This window comes from Sinocyclocheilus grahami, unplaced genomic scaffold (genome assembly GCF_001515645.1).
Source record: "Sinocyclocheilus grahami isolate Dianchi unplaced genomic scaffold, SAMN03320097.WGS_v1.1 scaffold860.1, whole genome shotgun sequence".
In the NCBI taxonomy this organism is placed as follows: domain Eukaryota; kingdom Metazoa; phylum Chordata; class Actinopteri; order Cypriniformes; family Cyprinidae; genus Sinocyclocheilus; species Sinocyclocheilus grahami.
This window is the reverse complement of record NW_015506039.1, coordinates 177,178-195,607: the sequence shown is the minus strand read 5'-3', so window position 1 is coordinate 195,607 and position 18,430 is coordinate 177,178. Positions and strand designations below refer to the sequence as shown.

Genomic DNA, 18,430 nt, shown 5'->3' with positions numbered 1-18,430 from the left:
TAATGTCGTGAGAGGGGGATATATAAATATATATATATATATATATATATATATATATATATATAAACATTGAGGAGGATGACGTGTTGCACTGAGATTCAATTTTGCTGAATGCGCTCGCGACCATTGGCCCACTCCACTTAACCTACTTTTACATTGTTCTTATATAAGACCTTCTTTTAGTTTAGTTTTTTTTATACTCTAGGGAACTTGAACAATTAAAATTACTAATGTTTTAACTATATTGCAATATGCCAATTTAAATGATGAAAAATCACGGAGTGGTGAAAAGTAATGGAAAAGTTGTGGCCTTCTCTTATAGTGAGTATAGGTTACATTTTTATAGCTTAAATTAAATGTATATTTCCTCAAATATTGCATGCAGTGCTCTTAAGTAAAATTATTTTAATTCAAAGATTAGTATTTGGAATACAAATGGTAATAATCTGTCTTAACGATTTCTAAAATATCCAATTTTGAACAATGATGGAAATTCTTTGGTCAAAAACTGTGGGAGTAGTTTAGATTCCTCACAGTTTGTTACAGTTCTAAGCGAGCCATGTTCATTACACTTTAGCGTTTATGTTTCTGGGTGATTACAAATCTAAGTACTGCGTAATTGTACTTAGTATGTAATGATGTTTTTGTGGAGTAGTTTGTAATTGTAATTTCAAATTATTTTAATTAATAAAATTTTTATATATAACTTATACTGAATGTGAAGTGTCACCACCATGTCGGTAACTATTGTGACATCTTCATTGATGGAGACCCAGAGCGACCATGAAGTGACCTCCAGCGGCGTGTTTCTCTATTGTGTGTGTGTCACTGTAAAGATGCAGGCCTCATTCTTCCCAGGCAAGCCAGCGTTCCATGGAATTGTTCACTGCGCACATTCCTGCTATTCTGTTGGGGCAGTTCAGTGTATAGTTCTTTGTAGCACTGCACAGGACTAAATGGTGATGGCACTGATAGCATTGTTAGCGTTGGCTGCATTTTAACCATGTGACAAGATAAACAGAGCAAAACGTTGGGACATGGCAGGAATCTTGTTACATTCAAATATATTTGCATTCGCTTTCTTTCTTTCTTTCTTTCTGGCTTGTTTTCTTTCCTTTGGCATTAAATTATTTCATTATATGAATTCATTTTTCTATAATAGGTGAACTGAGGAGAATCTGACTCCCATCTTGCATCGACTCCAGTTTCATTTTAGAAACACGAATACCCAATAAACACAAAGTACAACTTACTATCTGAAGATTAGAGAGGAATCCCATAGGTATAATGTTTGTGAGTATGTGAATAGCAGCGCTATGGGACATGCCTTTATCTAAAGTATCAGTGCCGCATAATGGGAGATTTGTGCTTAATATCCATACTCTACTCCCTATGGCCTTCTGTACATGAGACAACCGTCACCAACTCCCACAATGCTCAATCACTGAGCGAGTGTGTGTGTGTGTGATTAGCTGGGTTTTCCCCTCCCATTGCAAAAATGTGTGTCAATCTAGTGTGCAGTGTTTTTTACCCCTTCACTGCTTTACCTCTGATGTATCAGTGTAAAGACTCCTTTCCCCTCTCTCTCTCTTCTCTCCCTCTCTTTCTTGTTCCTTCTGGTAATCCATTTTGTCGGAGGTGGAGAAACAAAAGCAGTCTGCTCTACACGTTTTCAGTCAAAGGAGGTTCCCCCTTCTCTTCATTAGGAGATTACATCGCTTAGCAGGGTTCTGATGGGGGCACATGCATGGCTACATACACATGCAGATACAGCATGAATGAACGAGGGGCGAGTGGGCCATGAACTTCATGATAGACTGCTAGCGAAAGGCTGTTATGATTTAGATGCTGAGTTAATCATTTTCCAAATTTATCGTCATCATATTAGCAGATGGGAGAGATTGTTTTGCCGCTGGGAGAGAGCGAGGAGAAGAAAGGGGCCTGAGGGAAAAATGTGATGTCTAGTCATTACCTCAAAGAGAATAAAAGTTCATTATTAAATGGCATTTGTGTTGCTTTAAAATTTGAGGGGAGAGCAGACAGGGTCTTTCGGGATTATGGAGTGAATAGATGAGAAAAACAGGAAAGAATGAAGGGATATAGGCTGACAAAGGGAAAAGTCGCCTGTCTGGTCGATTTGCCCTCTCACCCAATGCAGGTCTCGATTGCAAAGCATGATGGAGCAATTAAACCGTGAGATGTCTGTTGATTTCTTTTGTCCCCTGCTTTCTATGGCCAATGAACCTCCATATTGGTCTGATGATTGAAAGTCAAACAGCTGAAGTTCCCCTCCACCCATATGTGTCCGCGTTGCTTCAGATCTTCGGGTTAAAGCGCTGTGTTCCTATTGGGGCAGGATTAGGCTACTGCTGTCACTGTGTCATGGCTCGGCCCACACAACTAGAGATTAACACAGGAAAAGAAAGAAAGAGGAAAGCTGATGGACAAACATTCATATACAAAAGCACCATTTGAAGAAAGCGAAATATATGAAAACATTAGGGGGGAATGTTGAGCAGAGTTTCAGGAACACATGTGTTGGTTTTAGTTTTATCAAATGAATCTGTATTTTAACCCCTAAGAAGTCCTCCAAAAAAAAAAAAATGGGATGGGCAATAGAGCCCCACCCCAATAAAAAAACAGATGTCTTATCCTTTACTCTTTAACACCTTTCAGACGTCCATTCAGCCCAGCTGTTTCTCAACTTCAGTTTTATCGTTTATATCATGCCTAAGTTGCCAGAGAGAGTCCTGAAAGTCTTATACTAATTTCTTATGCTTTAATGTATATGAGCAAGTTTATTTAAACGACTTGCTTTTGAAGTGCTTTTAGAAAGGCTGCCAAAAATGAATATTTCAGTCTGAGCACAAGTGAATGAGTCAGTGGGAAGAAGACAAAAAGAAAAGATAAAACAGATGCCTTGTGAGTATAAAAAACAGAGATATAAAAGGGACAAATGTGGATCACAAATTAAATTATGGAGAAACGTCCTCAAGTGGCACAGCCATCTCTCCTTAGATGTACTGCACATGTCCTGACCGTTTGCTCTTACACATGCACACCTTTTCCGACTTAATGGCTTCTCTGTGTGCAGCTGCAGTCTTGTTAACAGAATGCGCGGTCTGTGTTAAACGTGTGCAAATCCTTATTCTGTCATCCTTTTCTTTTTCACATTCGCATGTCGCAGAATATTTACGACCACTGTGAGAATCACCAAGGCTAAGGTTGGGGGTTAAAGTGTGTCTTTTAGACAAGGATTAAAGCCATTTACAAACATGAGTGTGACCTCTGGCTTTATTTGTTCAAATACCCCCCACTTATATGTCCCGCTCCCTACTCAAAACTAAAACTAGACAGTTTTAACAGTGGCTCCTGTAAAATATAGACATGTAAAACACCCTTTTAATAGCGGAATGTGTGCGTATAGGCTGCGGGGTGAACTTGTATACCCTGTGGTTTAGGATAATGACTGACTGGGCTGCAACAATGTGTATAGCAACTAGCATGCTGCATTTGGCCTATCTCTCCGGTTCACTGCTCAGTTGTGTTTGCCCATTAAATACAACAAAACAGAGGTTAATAGAATTAGCATGTGGTATATATGAATGTACACTCTTATAAGTAAAGATGATTTATTCGTGTTGATAGTTCCTTGAAGAACCTTTAACGTTTCTAATGCACAAAAGGTTCTTCATATTAGAAGAAATGTTCTTCAGATTATTCAAATGTTCTTCATACTAAGAAAAACGGTTCACTGAAAGTTTCACTGAACCAAGAATTGTTCTTCATTGGGATTGCTGTAAAACCCCCCTTTTGAAACCTGTATATTTAAGAGGGGAAAGGTATTCTGTTGCAAATGCAAATTTTTTCTACTTGAGAAAAATAGCAGATTTGTGGTTTTGTAGGTGTGTGTATGTAAACTTTTAAGGTGTGAACATGTTTTACTCTGGGAATTTACGAGTCTCACCCGCTTCTTTTGAACGATCCCAAAGCAAATATTTGAGCACATCATACACATATGCAGGCAAACTGTTCTTGGCTTTTCAAATAAGCTTGTGTAGCGATAAGACATGAGTGAGATAGCAATCCAGTGTTTGGCTCGAGAGGATTTGCGTGGCTAGATCTGTCGTGCAGATAGTCCTGACAGCTACCCTGCTGCACGTCAGACACACACACACACACACACAGCAGAGCAGTTTTCCCAGCTACTCCTGTTTTAGTCCCTCGAGGCAGATGGCTGGGAGCGTCGCCTGATGCGAGCTGCTGCACTTTTCCTCCTTATTTCTCATGACATCATTTTCTTTTCACAGCGCTGCTGTTTAAGTGCTTGGCATCTGAGAGACTATTTGTCTGTTTTCTAAAGTATGAGCCATGAGTCAACACCTTTGTCTCATTCTAGCTGCTCTGTTTTCTTTTCTGGTTTCTCATAAAGGAAGTTAAAGAGTTAGTTCACCCAAAAATGAAAATTCTGTCATTAATTACTCACCCTTGTGTTGTTCCAAACCCATAAGACCTCTGTTCATCTTCGGAACACAATTTAAGATATTTTTGATTAAATCTGAGGGCTCTCTGACCCTCCCATAGACAGCAAGGTAACTACCACGTTCAAAGTCCAGAAAAGTACCAAGATAATTGACAAAGTAGTCCATGTGACATCAGTGGTACTGATACTTTTTTTGAGCAAAGAAAACAAAAATAACAACTTTATTCCACATTTTCGTCTCTACTGCATCACTTGTGGACGCGCGTTCACGACAGTACCATGACGCGAGCGTGTGACGGCGCTGACCCAGATCCGGCGTAATGACGTCATCATGCCGGATCTGGGTCAGCGCCGGATCTGGTCAGTATTCTCGTAGCTTCGTAACTTTACAGTTGAACCACTGATGTCACACGGACTACTTTGTCGATCTTCTTGGTACTTTTCTGGACTTTGAACGTGGTAGTTACCTTGCTGTCTATGGGAGGGTCAGAGAGCCCTCAGATTTCATCAAAAATGTAATTAAATTGTGTTCCGAAGATGAACGAAGGTCTTACGGATTTCGAACAACATGAGGGTGAGAAATTAATGACAGAATTTGAATTTTTGGGTGAACTAACCCTTTAAAAACACTCATGCATGCAGTTTAGGATCGTTTCAGTTACTCTCCTACGTTTTTATGATCCAGCTAGTTCTTTAGAACCCGTTTTATCATTTATAATCACTGCTAAATAATTAATCATCCTCTTTTTTAATTATTGATCAACACTATGCTTCACGATCCAGCATATTTTTGATCCTGAGCAGTTCGAATATTATTTATCATCTATGATGTGTCTCACTCTCTCTCCGTCTCTCTTTCTCTCAAAGGTTCGTGCCAGGACAGGGTCTGGTGCTGTATCCACAGATCGGGGATAAGATGGACATAGTTTGCCCACGCGTGGAGGGCGGCTCTACGGAAGGAGTGGAGTATTATAAACTCTATATGGTTCCTCTGGAACAACTAAAGTCCTGTCAGGTCACAAAGGCAGACACGCCTCTACTCAACTGCGTCAAACCGGACCAGGACGTCAAATTCACCCTCAAATTCCAGGAGTTCAGCCCAAACCTTTGGGGCCTGGAGTTCTTTAGGGGGAAAGACTACTACATTATATGTGAGTATGTCAGCGGATATCTGTAAACCACCCTTACCGCACCGTTCTGGTCAATTACGTTAGCTTGGGTTTGTTTATGTGGTTTTGAGTATCGGGAAAGGTTGACGTTGTGGCGTGAACTACATTAGCAATGTTTTAGTGAGTCATGGTGCAAATAATGACACGTTTATATCACATTTGCTAGTGTTTGTTTATGTTGGCTGGAGTAGTTGTTAGTTACAGAGATGGAAGGTTTCTGTTTGTGAGTGGCATTTGACCATGAACGCGTATGTACACAAACACAAATGACTTCTCGTATTCGCTTTGTATCATTTTGCATGTGGGTTGAATTTTCACATTTGCGAAAACAATAACTGCTCACCTGGCCTCAACACACAACACATTTCAGGCTCAAAGCAAGCTGCTTAAACAGCGGGTGAGGTGGAAGAGAAATGCAGGGATCTAGCAAATGGAATAACGCGCACACACACAAACAGAGACTGCTTTGATACACTGCGTAAATCTCATTGCCCAGACCTGAGCCGTTCTCTCGCTGTCCCTCACAATGAGAGTTCACTTCCAGCATAAGGAGAAAATCCAATTTTGCAGTTCTGGGAAAATTCTCTCCTCCTTTATTTTGCTCTCTCTCAGTTTCTCTTAAGCAACTCTAATTTGTAGAAAGAAAAGGGAAAGAGAGAAAAAGGAGGTGAAGAAAGAGAAATTAGTTCATTTTGCTGCATTGTGGATGATAATTGCCCTGGTGTACAGCTGGAGTCGTTTGTGTGCGTGTGTGTGTGTGTGTGTGTGTGTGTGTTATGAAGCGCAGAGACGTATGACTGCTGTGTGTGGTGGGGGGTTTATTCGAAGTCATTAATTAAAAAGTTTAATCCTAATAGCTCAGTTTAATCACTCTGTCTTTATCAATTGGATCTGCTCAGAAACCAATCAGATGATTTCAATCCCTTATAAATGTGTTCAGCAAGCCAAACGTCTGTGTGCGTGTGTGTGTGCAGGACTCAACAATGAGAATTTTTTCTTTAGGTCAGTAGTATAGATTTTTACTTAGCCTTACAACTTTTTTACATAAATACGATAAACGGCTATTTTTGAGCAACATATTTTAATATGTGTCAAAAAATGATATACATATATTGTTCATTGTTCACTGTATTTATACTATGGTTCAAAAGGTTGGGCTCATTGTTTTTTACTTTTATGCAACAAGGACACATTAAACTGATCAAAAGTGACTGTAAAGACCACACTGTTACAAAAACAACAATCTATTTCAAACTATTTATTTTCTATTTCAAAAGCTGTGTATTATAAATATTAAAAAATATATATTAAAAACAATGTATTATAAATATTATGCATCACAACTGTTTTTAACATTAATAATAATGTTTCTTGAGCACCAAATGACATATTAGAATCATTTCTGAAGGATCATGTGACATTGAATACTGGAGTAAAGGCTGCTGAAAATTCAGGTTTTTCCATTACAGGAATACATTTAATTAAAGTAGAAAATATTTAATTTAAATTGTAACAATATTTCACAATATTGCTGTTTTTACATTGTTTTGATTTTGCAGCCTTCATAAGCATAAGAGACTTCAAAAACATAAAAAAAATATATATATATACAGGCCCTAAACATTTTCATACATCATGACAGATGTATGTGTGTAAACACACTTTTGCTTATGTACGTGATAAAAGCATGCAGTTGGTCACTCAAGCTCACTCAAACTGACCCCGGGTCATTGTCCATTTTTATTGCTTTATTGTTGAACCCTGGTGTGTGTTGGTGTGCGCTGGCCAAACTATTAAATGGCTCTTCTATTGTTCATATGCAGCCTGATGCTGATGACTAGGGATGTAACGGTATGAAAATTTCATATCACGGTTATAGTGACCAAAGTTATCACGATTATCAATATTATCATGGTTTTGTTCAAATTAGATGAAAACGTTCAAAAAGAACTGATACACACACTGAAAACATTTCAATAAGTTTTATATTTGAAAATCAACAAACAACAAATACAATTAGCAGCTATATGCACTTTTTTTAGCATAAACATTAAATTAACATTAACATGAAGCCCTAATAATAATAATAATGATAATAATAATAATAATAAATCACTTGAAGATCATGTGATCTTCGGTTAGGAGATCTTGTGATGCTTTTTAAAGCAAAGTTGGGGTTGTTTTCGAGTTCACATACAAACATATATACGAATACAATCTGTAGAAAGATGTGATAATTGAATAAAGCACAGACAAACTACGTCTATGTAAATCTTAAAGGTGTGTTCAGTAATTTATTCCCTTAAGAATAGAATAATAGTTCATTACTAACAAAAAAAGCCAGTAGTGCTTAAAAAGCTGAATGTAACCGGTTTACGTTTGCAGTTTTAATTATTGTTTCATCAGTTTTAATTAGGACAGTGTCTGTAACTGGTTATTCTTCAAGTCAGTCTATTTTCCGAAGTTATAATTTGCCGGTTCAGGGCCTGAAACAGAGAGAGACCATTTCACTTTCTTTGAATTAGTTTTCAGACTTCCTCACTGACAGATGATGAAAAATTAAAACAATGCTCCTTAGCAACTAGTTATGTAACAGCATGCCATTGCCTGAGGGCGAGCATGTCAGTAGAAACCAACGATGAGCATTTATTACTGATAAGTGATTTCTAACATTAAATCATATATTTAGTATAAAGTCTTTTCTATTTTTATTATATTTTCAACCTTCATTTCGTTTCGTTGTTTTATTTGTTGTAATTTCTGTTTTTTTATATGCGTTGACAATACTATTAATGTTAACAATCATGCCAATGAAGCATTGTTGACTTAAAGAGAGAAACATGTTGTTTGGCTTTGTTCAAAGCCAGTGAGGGCTTTTTGAGGTGCAGTGCCATATCTCATTAGAGTAGATGTACAATGTTTGTGTGTGTGTATTGTTGTGTGTCAGCTCTCATTATTGGCCTGAGTGCTGTTCACCACTCTGTGACCCTGACGCCATGTTGATCAGGTCAAACTCCACAACAACAGCTACAGCTCATCATCACAACTCGCATTCACATTCAAGTACCTGTATTGCTAAATCATTAGTCAAGTTATTAATAGACAAAATATTTTTTTTTAAATATAATTATATTAATAATAACAAGAAGAAGATTAATGATAATAATAATTATTATTTTTAAAATAATTTTATGTTTAAATATAATACTACGCAAAAGTTTCTGAGCATTTAATGCCTGTTGCATGGTGTCATTTTCCAGTCCTGTCCCACTGGTTGCCCTATTGTCATGGCAGAACTTTACATATCTCGCAGTCTGTTTGAGCTTGATAGGGTTTCACCAAACAGTATTGGGTTTTTGTGTCCACATGTAGTGCACAGACACATTTATCTAGCTGGGAGCATAACCTAGTCAACTGTTGTTTTTATATATGACACATACAATACATACTGCAGACTAAGCCAAAACCCACATGTACTGCTAAAAGAAAACCTTTCCATTTTAGAATAAAAATAGTTTTCTATTATGTTGGGCACTTTTCATTTACCTTTATTGTTTTTGTACTGCTCTAATGATTTTTTTTTAATTATTTTATCAATGCACAACATTTTCAGCCTTATTTTTCAGTTAAAGTATTTAGCTTATTTATTAAACCTTTTTTTTTTTTACTTCATTGAGCCCTCTTGCTGCTCTCCACAATGTAGGTTTCAGGTTTTTACTATCCATTTGGGGAAATTTGGCTTTCACAATGTAGGCCAAACCTGTCCCACACACAAATACTCTTTGCCAGCTGGGCTGTCAGTTCAAAGTCAAACACTCTAATTTAACTTAAACTCATCTACGAAGAAGTGCTTTAAAAGTATATTTGTATACTAATCAACTTGTCACTTCAACTAAAATTAAATAAACTGTATGTGTCATGTGATGGTATACTGTTGACCTGGAATGTGAGATCATCATGTGATTATTGTTTAAGCAATTTGTTTGCTTTAATGTGTGCGTTTTTAGGCTCATTTGCCAGATTAATGAAATGAACACACTGAAAGGAACCCAAGCTTTTAAGGAGCTTTACATGTAATGAGCTTGTGTTCTTCTCAACACTAAAAAGCTACAGGTCAAAGAAGCAGCAGAGAGAGTCAGATGGTGTCATGCTGCAGTGCAGTCCTTACAAACAAATAAAGAAGAAACGCAGAATCAGAAAGATCCATCACATGGCACACACAAAACTCACTCACACTCCATCCACTTCATCAAAGTGGCAGCATTGGAAAAAAAAGTGATGATGGGGGGACAGGCGCCTCATAGACTTCCACATCCCTCCCCTGTCTCTTTCTCTCTCTGAATGCAGGCCACATTGTTCTGGACGCTGACCAGACGTTAAGCCCTTGGCAGCTCGTTAGCTCTGTGTTACTGACCCAATAGACCGCAAGCCTGCCGGGCATGGACACACACGCACACACACGTACATGACATAGCTACATTGTTCGGGTAAAAGCCCACATAGGACACGTGGGACCAGTGGCCAGAATACTGCTGATAGTTTGTTTAGCAAAAGATAAAGATGTCAAACGGCTTAATTCAGTTCAAATTTATGTTATTGTAAAGTCAAATTGCATGTAGAAAACTTTACAAAAAAGTCTATTTTGTTCTTGCTCACTTGTTTCTTGACAAACATCTGCTGTGGCTAAAGCGTTACACGCTCTTAAACACGATCCGAACCTCACATTAATTAATAGCACTCTCTCTCTGTGCCTTATTCGTTAAATTATTAACAACCACTCATGGTGCTAGAGGCCTTCGCCTCACTGGTAAACAACATTTGTATTATTCCTTTAATCCTTCTTATTTCCTATTGAATTGTTAAAGAGCAAAGGCACACTTTCTGACCATTTCATCTTTCAACACCAATACAAACACAATTTTGGCCTGTGCAAAAAAAAAAAATCATAAATGGCACAGCTAGGACTACTAAAAGTTTGGTTACATGATTTATGAAGGCTCCGCACAGATATTTGACTGTATGAATTAATTAATAGCACTCTCTCTCTGTGCCTTATTCGTTAAATTATTAACAACCACTCATGGTGCTAGAGGCCTTCGCCTCACTGGTAAACAACATTTGTATTATTCCTTTAATCCTTCTTATTTCCTATTGAATTGTTAAAGAGCAAAGGCACACTTTCTGACCATTTCATCTTTCAACACCAATACAAACACAATTTTGGCCTGTGCAAAAAAAAAAATCATAAATGGCACAGCTAGGACTACTAAAAGTTTGGTTACATGATTTATGAAGGCTCCGCACAGATATTTGACTGTATGAATATTCATTAGTTGTGTTAATGTTGCAGTTACATCATCAAAATAGCTTGTAACTTCTTTGATCAATCTCAGTTATGTATTTACAATACACATGTTGATATCATGTTGCTAAAGTTCTTGTTTTTGTCATTGTGTTTCAGCTACATCTAATGGAACGATGGAAGGACTGGATAATCAGGAAGGAGGGGTGTGTAAAACCAAGTCGATGAAAATCATCATGAAGGTTGGACAAAGTGAGTAATCGTTTCGCGGTCATGTGTGTATGTGGGTGTCTAATAGGTGTTTTACTGTGGGCACGAGGGTGTAGAACAATAGGAAAGCCCTTCGAACCTGCTGCAGACCCTGCACTGACACTTTCTGACCATTTCATCTTTCAACACCAATACAAACACAATTTTGGCCTGTGCAAAAAAAAAAATCATAAATGGCACAGCTAGGACTACTAAAAGTTTGGTTACATGATTTATGAAGGCTCCGCACAGATATTTGACTGTATGAATATTAGTTGTGTTAATGTTGCAGTTACATCATCAAAATAGCTTGTAACTTCTTTGATCAATCTCAGTTATGTATTTACAATACACATGTTGATATCATGTTGCTAAAGTTCTTGTTTTTGTCATTGTGTTTCAGCTACATCTAATGGAACGATGGAAGGACTGGATAATCAGGAAGGAGGGGTGTGTAAAACCAAGTCGATGAAAATCATCATGAAGGTTGGACAAAGTGAGTAATCGTTTCGCGATTGTGTATGTGGGTGTCTAATAGGTGTTTTACTGTGGGCACGAGGGTGTAGAACAATAGGAAAGCCCTTCGAATCTGCTGCAGACCCTGCACTGTAATTAATGACGATTATTCATAAATCACCTCACCAGTGAAATCTGTGGTAATTACCATAGGCCACACCCACCAACACAAGCGACTGAATTTCTCGCTCTCACACAAACATACAGACACAAGCTGAAGGTCACTAGATTAATCATGGCTGCTTGTGTTTTAATGATGAACACACACACTCACTCTCTCATGGTCGCTATCAGTCACGCACGCACACTTTTATTTCGCTGAGCAGCATGAAAGTAATCGCTCTCCACATGAAAATGCATACATATATCAGAGTGATGAATGTGTTTCTTATCTATAATTTGCAGACCCCTCCGATCCCTTTTCCCCCAAAGAATACCCCACCAGTTACCCTCCCAAACACCCCGACGCAGGGGGCAAGGAGACCAAATCGAATGAAGTACTTGACAAGCCCGGTACGTCGCACACTTTATCACCTCACACATCTGTAAGGGGACGCTCACTGATTCATCATTCTCTCTGCTTTTTAATCCCTTTTTTGCTGAGCAAGTACCAGTCCTCTGTCACAACAATATGCACACTGATTTGTTCTCATAAAATCCTTCTGACAAGTAAATCGTTAATGTGACAGAGCAAGACGGACTTGCTGGAATGCATTCATTGTAGAATTCAGCATTTCTCCTTCTACGTACAAGCATATGGACATCAAAGTCATTTGAGTGGAGTGTCTTAGGTACAATAATCCACTTGTAAAACAGCCTGAGTGTGAGTGTTAGCAGCTCATCTGTTTCACCAGACTCATCTGGGCCGCTCCAAACAAACTCACTGGAGTCCAAAGCCGTGCGAGGTCACTCTGTCCACAGCTTTCCAGGATCACGGAGTGTTTCTTAGACGTTATCTATCCTAATACACATTTTTGAGTTCAAAATGTCTTTCAGTAAACCGACGGCTTCCACAAGTACATAACTAAATCATTTAAACCATTTAGATAAAGGCAATTCTTATTAAAAAATTATATTTATTTTCCTCTACAGCACTTACGCTACTACTCAAGCTTTGTACTCTGGTTTCTTCTTGAAATTTGTTTTCACTGCACTTCTAATACCGTCGGCTCTTTTATGATCAATCGCTTGTGTTTTCTCTCCTTTGGAAGTTGCTTTGGATAAAAGCGTCTGCTAAATAAATACATGTAAATTTATTTCACCATACATAAAAGACGTTTCATTTAGTGTCAAGGCATCTTTTTAATTGCTTATGAGTGGGCCACTTGCTTTATAGTCAGAAAGCCTGTTCACACCAAGAACGATAACTAAAAAATAACTATAACTATATTAGCATCCAGACCAATGGACGATTGTTAAACTATATTGTAGTTATCATTATTGTTATAGTTGTCATCATTGGTGTGAACAGTCCTTAATACTAGTTGCTCATTGCTTTTTTTGCTAAGTTCATGTTGTGTTTTTCCCTCTTAGATGCATCTCAACAAGGAGAAGAGAAGGGAGATGGAAATAAATCATCCTCAGTCATCGGCTCAGAGGTTGCCCTGTTCGCCTGCATCGCCTCAGCCAGTGTCATTGTCATCATCATCATCATCATGCTAGTATTCCTCCTGCTGAAGTATCGACGACGCCATCGCAAACACTCACCTCAGCACGCCACCACGCTGTCACTCAGTACATTAGCCACGCCCAAGAGGGGCGGCAGCGGAGGCAACAACAACGGTTCGGAGCCGAGTGACATCATCATCCCGCTGCGGACTGCTGACAGCGTCTTCTGCCCGCATTACGAGAAAGTGAGTGGCGATTACGGACACCCCGTTTACATTGTACAGGAAATGCCGCCTCAAAGCCCAGCAAACATCTATTATAAAGTGTGAAAATGGACACGCTTCTTTTGGACGTTTTAACTCTAACCCCCCACATGCCCCTCGATGAACCCCCCGTGGGCGGAATCAACACCTGAGCTCACCCTCTTCCTACCCCCTCTTATTTTTTTGTTGTTCTTGTTTATTTTACAATATTGCTGATTATTACTCTCGGTATAGATGTTGCTGATGGTGGAGTGACTCTCCTGATTCGCTGCTCTTGCACCTGCAAAAATGAAACAAACAAATAGAAAATGACAAAAAAGACAACAGAAACCCTCCGGGAGATTGAGGTGCACTACAACGGATACTATAGCATTTGTATGAGGGAATGTGTGTGAATCAGACGAGCAGGGGAGAGGGGGTTTGAGGGGGTGGCTGTGAAAAGAGAGGTCAAGACAATGATTCTTCCTCTTTTTTCCACTACATCATCTCCCTTAAAGACACAACACACGGAGATGGAGAAGAGAAGTGACGTGACCGTATCACACAGCAAGAAATATGAACTTGAGCTGATTATTTAGCTTGGCCGATTAGCTGATCCATCTCAAAACAGGAAGTGAATGCAGCCTATTGGCCAGAGCTACAGGAAGTGGATTTATCGAGGAAGCGGGAAGCTCTCCGGAGCCTACTGTTGGACATTTGAATGGACATCATCTGTTTTTGCACGTTCACTCGTACTTCACATTAGCTCTCCTCATTTGTTCACCTCTACAAAATGACTCACGATGTTTACTTGAAGTCTTTTTGTATGGTCATGCGTCTCACGTGCATTTCTTTTTGTCATTCCCAGTGCAGTCCACTTGTAGATTTGTTTGGTAGAAGACTAATATGTATCATCATAGAGATCCTTTTGTGCTGGTTTATGTGCTGTTTAGTAGTGTGGAAGACACATACACACATTTCATTTCATATACATCTGCTGCCAGGGCTGGAAAAATGAGACAAACAGAGAAAGAAAGAAGGAAGGAAGGAAGGAAAGATCGTCGATATTTGGTACAGTTGTTGTCCTAATGCCTGCTGGGAAGGTGGAGGACCCACATGAACACTTTAGCAGCACTTTGAAAGCCTCACCACTTTTCCCACGTGGAGTACAAACTCAAGAAAACACATTAAGACAGATTGCAGGGAGCGAATCACTCAAGGCTCAATAGGAAAATCTGTCATCTCTGACACAAAATGGCCGCCTTCCCCAGGCATGTCGCTGCAAAAGTTCCTGTTATTCTAGTATTTCTGCCATCACACACACACACACGCATTCTCTTTCACCAGTGGCCTGTGCAGATTGTGGAAAAGAGGAACTGGTGCTCTACGTTTTTGCTCAAAAGCACAGGGACATCAAGATATAATTGTTTAGTTTTGAATGAAACAAAAAATTTAATTAGCATTTGTTTAGCTGTAGATGAAAACGGTTGGCAAGAGTGCACATAGACTTTATTTATGATACACTCTTAAAAATAAAGGTGCTTCACGATGCCATAGAAGAACCTTTTTGTCTAAATGGTTCCATAAAGAACCTTTAACATCTGAAGAACCTTTCTGTTTCACAAAAGGTTCTTTGTGGCGAAAGAAGGTTCTTCAGATTATAAAAAGGTAAAGAGATGGTTCTTTAAAGAACCTTTGACTGAATGGTTCTTTGTGGAACCAAAAATGGTTCTTCTGTGGCATCGCTTGAAGAACCTTTTGAAGCACCTTTATTTTTAAGAGTGTACCATACAGACAGGTTAGCGTGAAACAGCAAGAACATGAATAATTTATGGAGAATCTGCACATTATGCAAGCTTCGAGTTTTCCTTTTCGTTAACAGATATTTCGGTTTGCTTTTTTCCATTGATCTCTACACGAATAGCTGCCTTTTGACCACAAACACACACACATACCCGCACAAAAAGCACATGCGCTCATGGCCAGGGAAGGGGCGGCTTTGGAAGGAGCCCTCAGGGAAAACAGCATGTTGGGTTTTAAAATAGCCGAAAGGAATGAGAGGGAAGGGCCAGAAACGGACCAAAGGAAGGGCACGTCTAACATAATCCCGACTAAACCAACTTCTCCGGCCTGCCTGCCTCTGTTGATGAAGCTCAGATGTGCTCTGGGTCGAAATTAGGCCCCTTAATCTGGAAGGAAAGCAGTAGATGTGGGTTAGTGAACATACCAGATGAGAATGAGCACAGGCTAAATGTAGTAAATTGCATGAAATGGGATCTTTCAGGCTCAAATTGTGGGAGGTTTCTGGAGGGGGGAAAAACACATTATGATCGATGGAGGTCACAAGTGGACTTAGCGTGCATTTTAGAGAGGAAGTCACCAAGCAGAGGCCAGAGTATCCCACAACCCGCAGCTCCCAGAGGATTTTGGAACCCCTTACGTGTGTGTCGTCATTCGTGCGAAACCCTTCGTGAGCAATGCCAGCCTGCAGACAGTTATCTTCATTTGTTTCTTACATTGAAATCAAAATCATTCACCAAAGGTGGACTTTGAGAGTTGAAAATGTCCACAAACTGACTGGATTGCCATAGTCGCACATTAACTGTTCATCCGTTTTGTTTTCACTTGTTCATGGAGGTTCTTGAATCTCACCGAGAAGCCAAGCCTTGTGTGATCAGAAGCTTTGTGCCTCTGTAAGAGGCTACAAAATCTGCAAATATGCAATTTTTATTTATTTTTATAACAATTGAGAAAAAAAGATGATATACGTTCACCTATGGAAAAGTGTTCTTAACCACTGAAAATTAAATGAAATCATACAGCATACGAAAACACTACAACCCGGTGTGTTATTATTATTATTTTATTTTTTACTTTGTGCTGTAGGTTCGAGGTAAACTGTGAAACATGAACGCTTACACACACAAATACATATTGAAGACTGAGCAGTTATTTGAAACTATAGAAGACACACATACCACAAAAACCACAACCATATTGCTGTTCGGTTGCTGTCCCATATGGGCTAAATATGACAATCTCCTTAGTTTCTTTGAATCCGAAGACACTGTCCTGGCAAGCAGGTTGCAAACGTTCCCGTAACATTTTAGGAGCGGTAGGACTTAACTAGTAGCGTAAGATGTTGCACCGATGTGGGCGGAAGGTTTGCGAAACGCTGGGAGAGGTGTCTTCGGGCCACTGTAAAATGCCTTGCTTGTATGGTCACCCTGAGTTCACGAGACTCTAGTTTTTGCACCGTACATCTGTAGTTGAGAGGCTGTATATACCTTATTGTTTGTATTGTATATGGATCCCCGGTTGTTACAATAGCCTTATTCTCACATTTCTAGCAAATAAAAAAGTTAAGAAAAAAAAATACATGAATCACTTCAGTTAAAAGAGAGCATACAAATTTTTTTGGTAAATAACTTGTGTAAATATTGATGACGAACCCAATAAATTGTTTTTTTTATAAACTCTTTAAGTAAGATGTTTTGTATAGAAGTGGAATTTTTTGCTATGTATTTTAGCTAGCACTCGTCAGACCCCTCCCACTCAACCTTTTTGCACTGCTCCCATGGTGATCTGGTTTAAAGATGAAAATGAGATAGAGAATTGCCAAACTGACTGCTTGCTGCATATTTGTGCCATACGTGTGTACCATAGATATTTATTTAATTAGTTCTTTGTTTTTGCTTTTTTTTTCTACCCAGTTTGTACACAACCTCAGTATTATCACTTGAGTTTTTCCCTAACTTCTCGCTTCCTGTTATCTTTCTGTTGCTATCGTTTCCCGATGACCCAATGTGCCCATCCTTCTCTCGCAGTAAGATCTGGTCAGGACGTGCAACCTTATAAAGTCATAGTAATGAAATGGCACACATTCCACCAGTCTGTTACAAACTGAAAATGTTTTTCAATAAAATGTTTTTCCTATGGAACTTTCGGTTTTTTTTTCTTCCTTATCAGTCTGTATTTACAGGATTTCACTGTCCACTCTATTCAAATGTGGATGAATGGCTACACATAGATGTGTGCACACACTGTCAGAGCTGTGTGAGATCACTACCATACTGCGGGGTGGGTAGGGATGGAGTTATAAACTCCAAAAAGAACACTAGAGTAAGCTACAGAAAGTAAAATGTCTATAAAAAGTATTTTTGAATGATTCAGTAAAAGAACTGTCTCATTAGAGTCAATTGTTCATAAAGGGCACACAGTATATTTTTTACTCACTAACAAGAACTGTCTAAAAAGAGTTTGTGAATCACTTCATTAAATTCACTAAAAATAATTGGCTCATATACAAGTGTTCATAAATCTGACTACACTGGCTGCACAGTAAGTTCCCCTTCAGGAACTCGAGCTGCGTCTGAGAACGCTTTGGGAACGTCTTTCAGCATGACCGGCTCTGAATCACATGTGTAATCAGTCCAATGGAAGGGCAAGACGTCATAGGCGGGTGACGTAGCGACCAGGAAGCTATAAAAGCACGGGAGGCGGAACTGGCGTCAGCTTTCTGTCATTCAGCAATATCTCTGTGTGTGTGTCAGTCGCATTTTATGTTCTGTGAGTCTTATTTACTGTTGTCTGTCAAAGTAAGCACAATCAGCAACATATAAGCTCCAACTATGTCAAAAAAGGCTGAGTAAAACAAAGCATCTGGGCGAAAGTAGATCACGTTATAGATTGTGTGTTCCTCCCTGCCCACACTACATCACGGGCGGGGATACACAGTCTGTGCGTGGTCTGCTTGGGAGCAAAGTCTCTATCTTCTTCCTCACCCACCAGGTCTGCCCGCTCTCTGGGATCGGAAGCCCTTTCTGTGGTTTCTTCTTCCTGGGGAGCGGGCTCGGTGCTC

General features: G+C 39.2%; 1 protein-coding gene across 1 annotated transcript in view; it reads left to right on the top strand.

The window, feature by feature from the left end:
- The window catches only part of LOC107563180 (ephrin-B2a), a 16,274-nt gene extending 1,941 nt beyond the window's left edge, over positions 1 to 14,333 (top strand). The window contains exons 2-5 of the mRNA XM_016247980.1: positions 5,351 to 5,634; positions 11,114 to 11,206; positions 12,125 to 12,232; positions 13,253 to 14,333. Of these exons, the coding sequence (XP_016103466.1) occupies positions 5,351 to 5,634; positions 11,114 to 11,206; positions 12,125 to 12,232; positions 13,253 to 13,656 (889 nt within the window). The 3' untranslated portion in view covers positions 13,657 to 14,333. The remainder of the gene's footprint in view (positions 1 to 5,350; positions 5,635 to 11,113; positions 11,207 to 12,124; positions 12,233 to 13,252) is intronic.
- Positions 14,334 to 18,430: the final 4,097 nt, after the last annotated feature.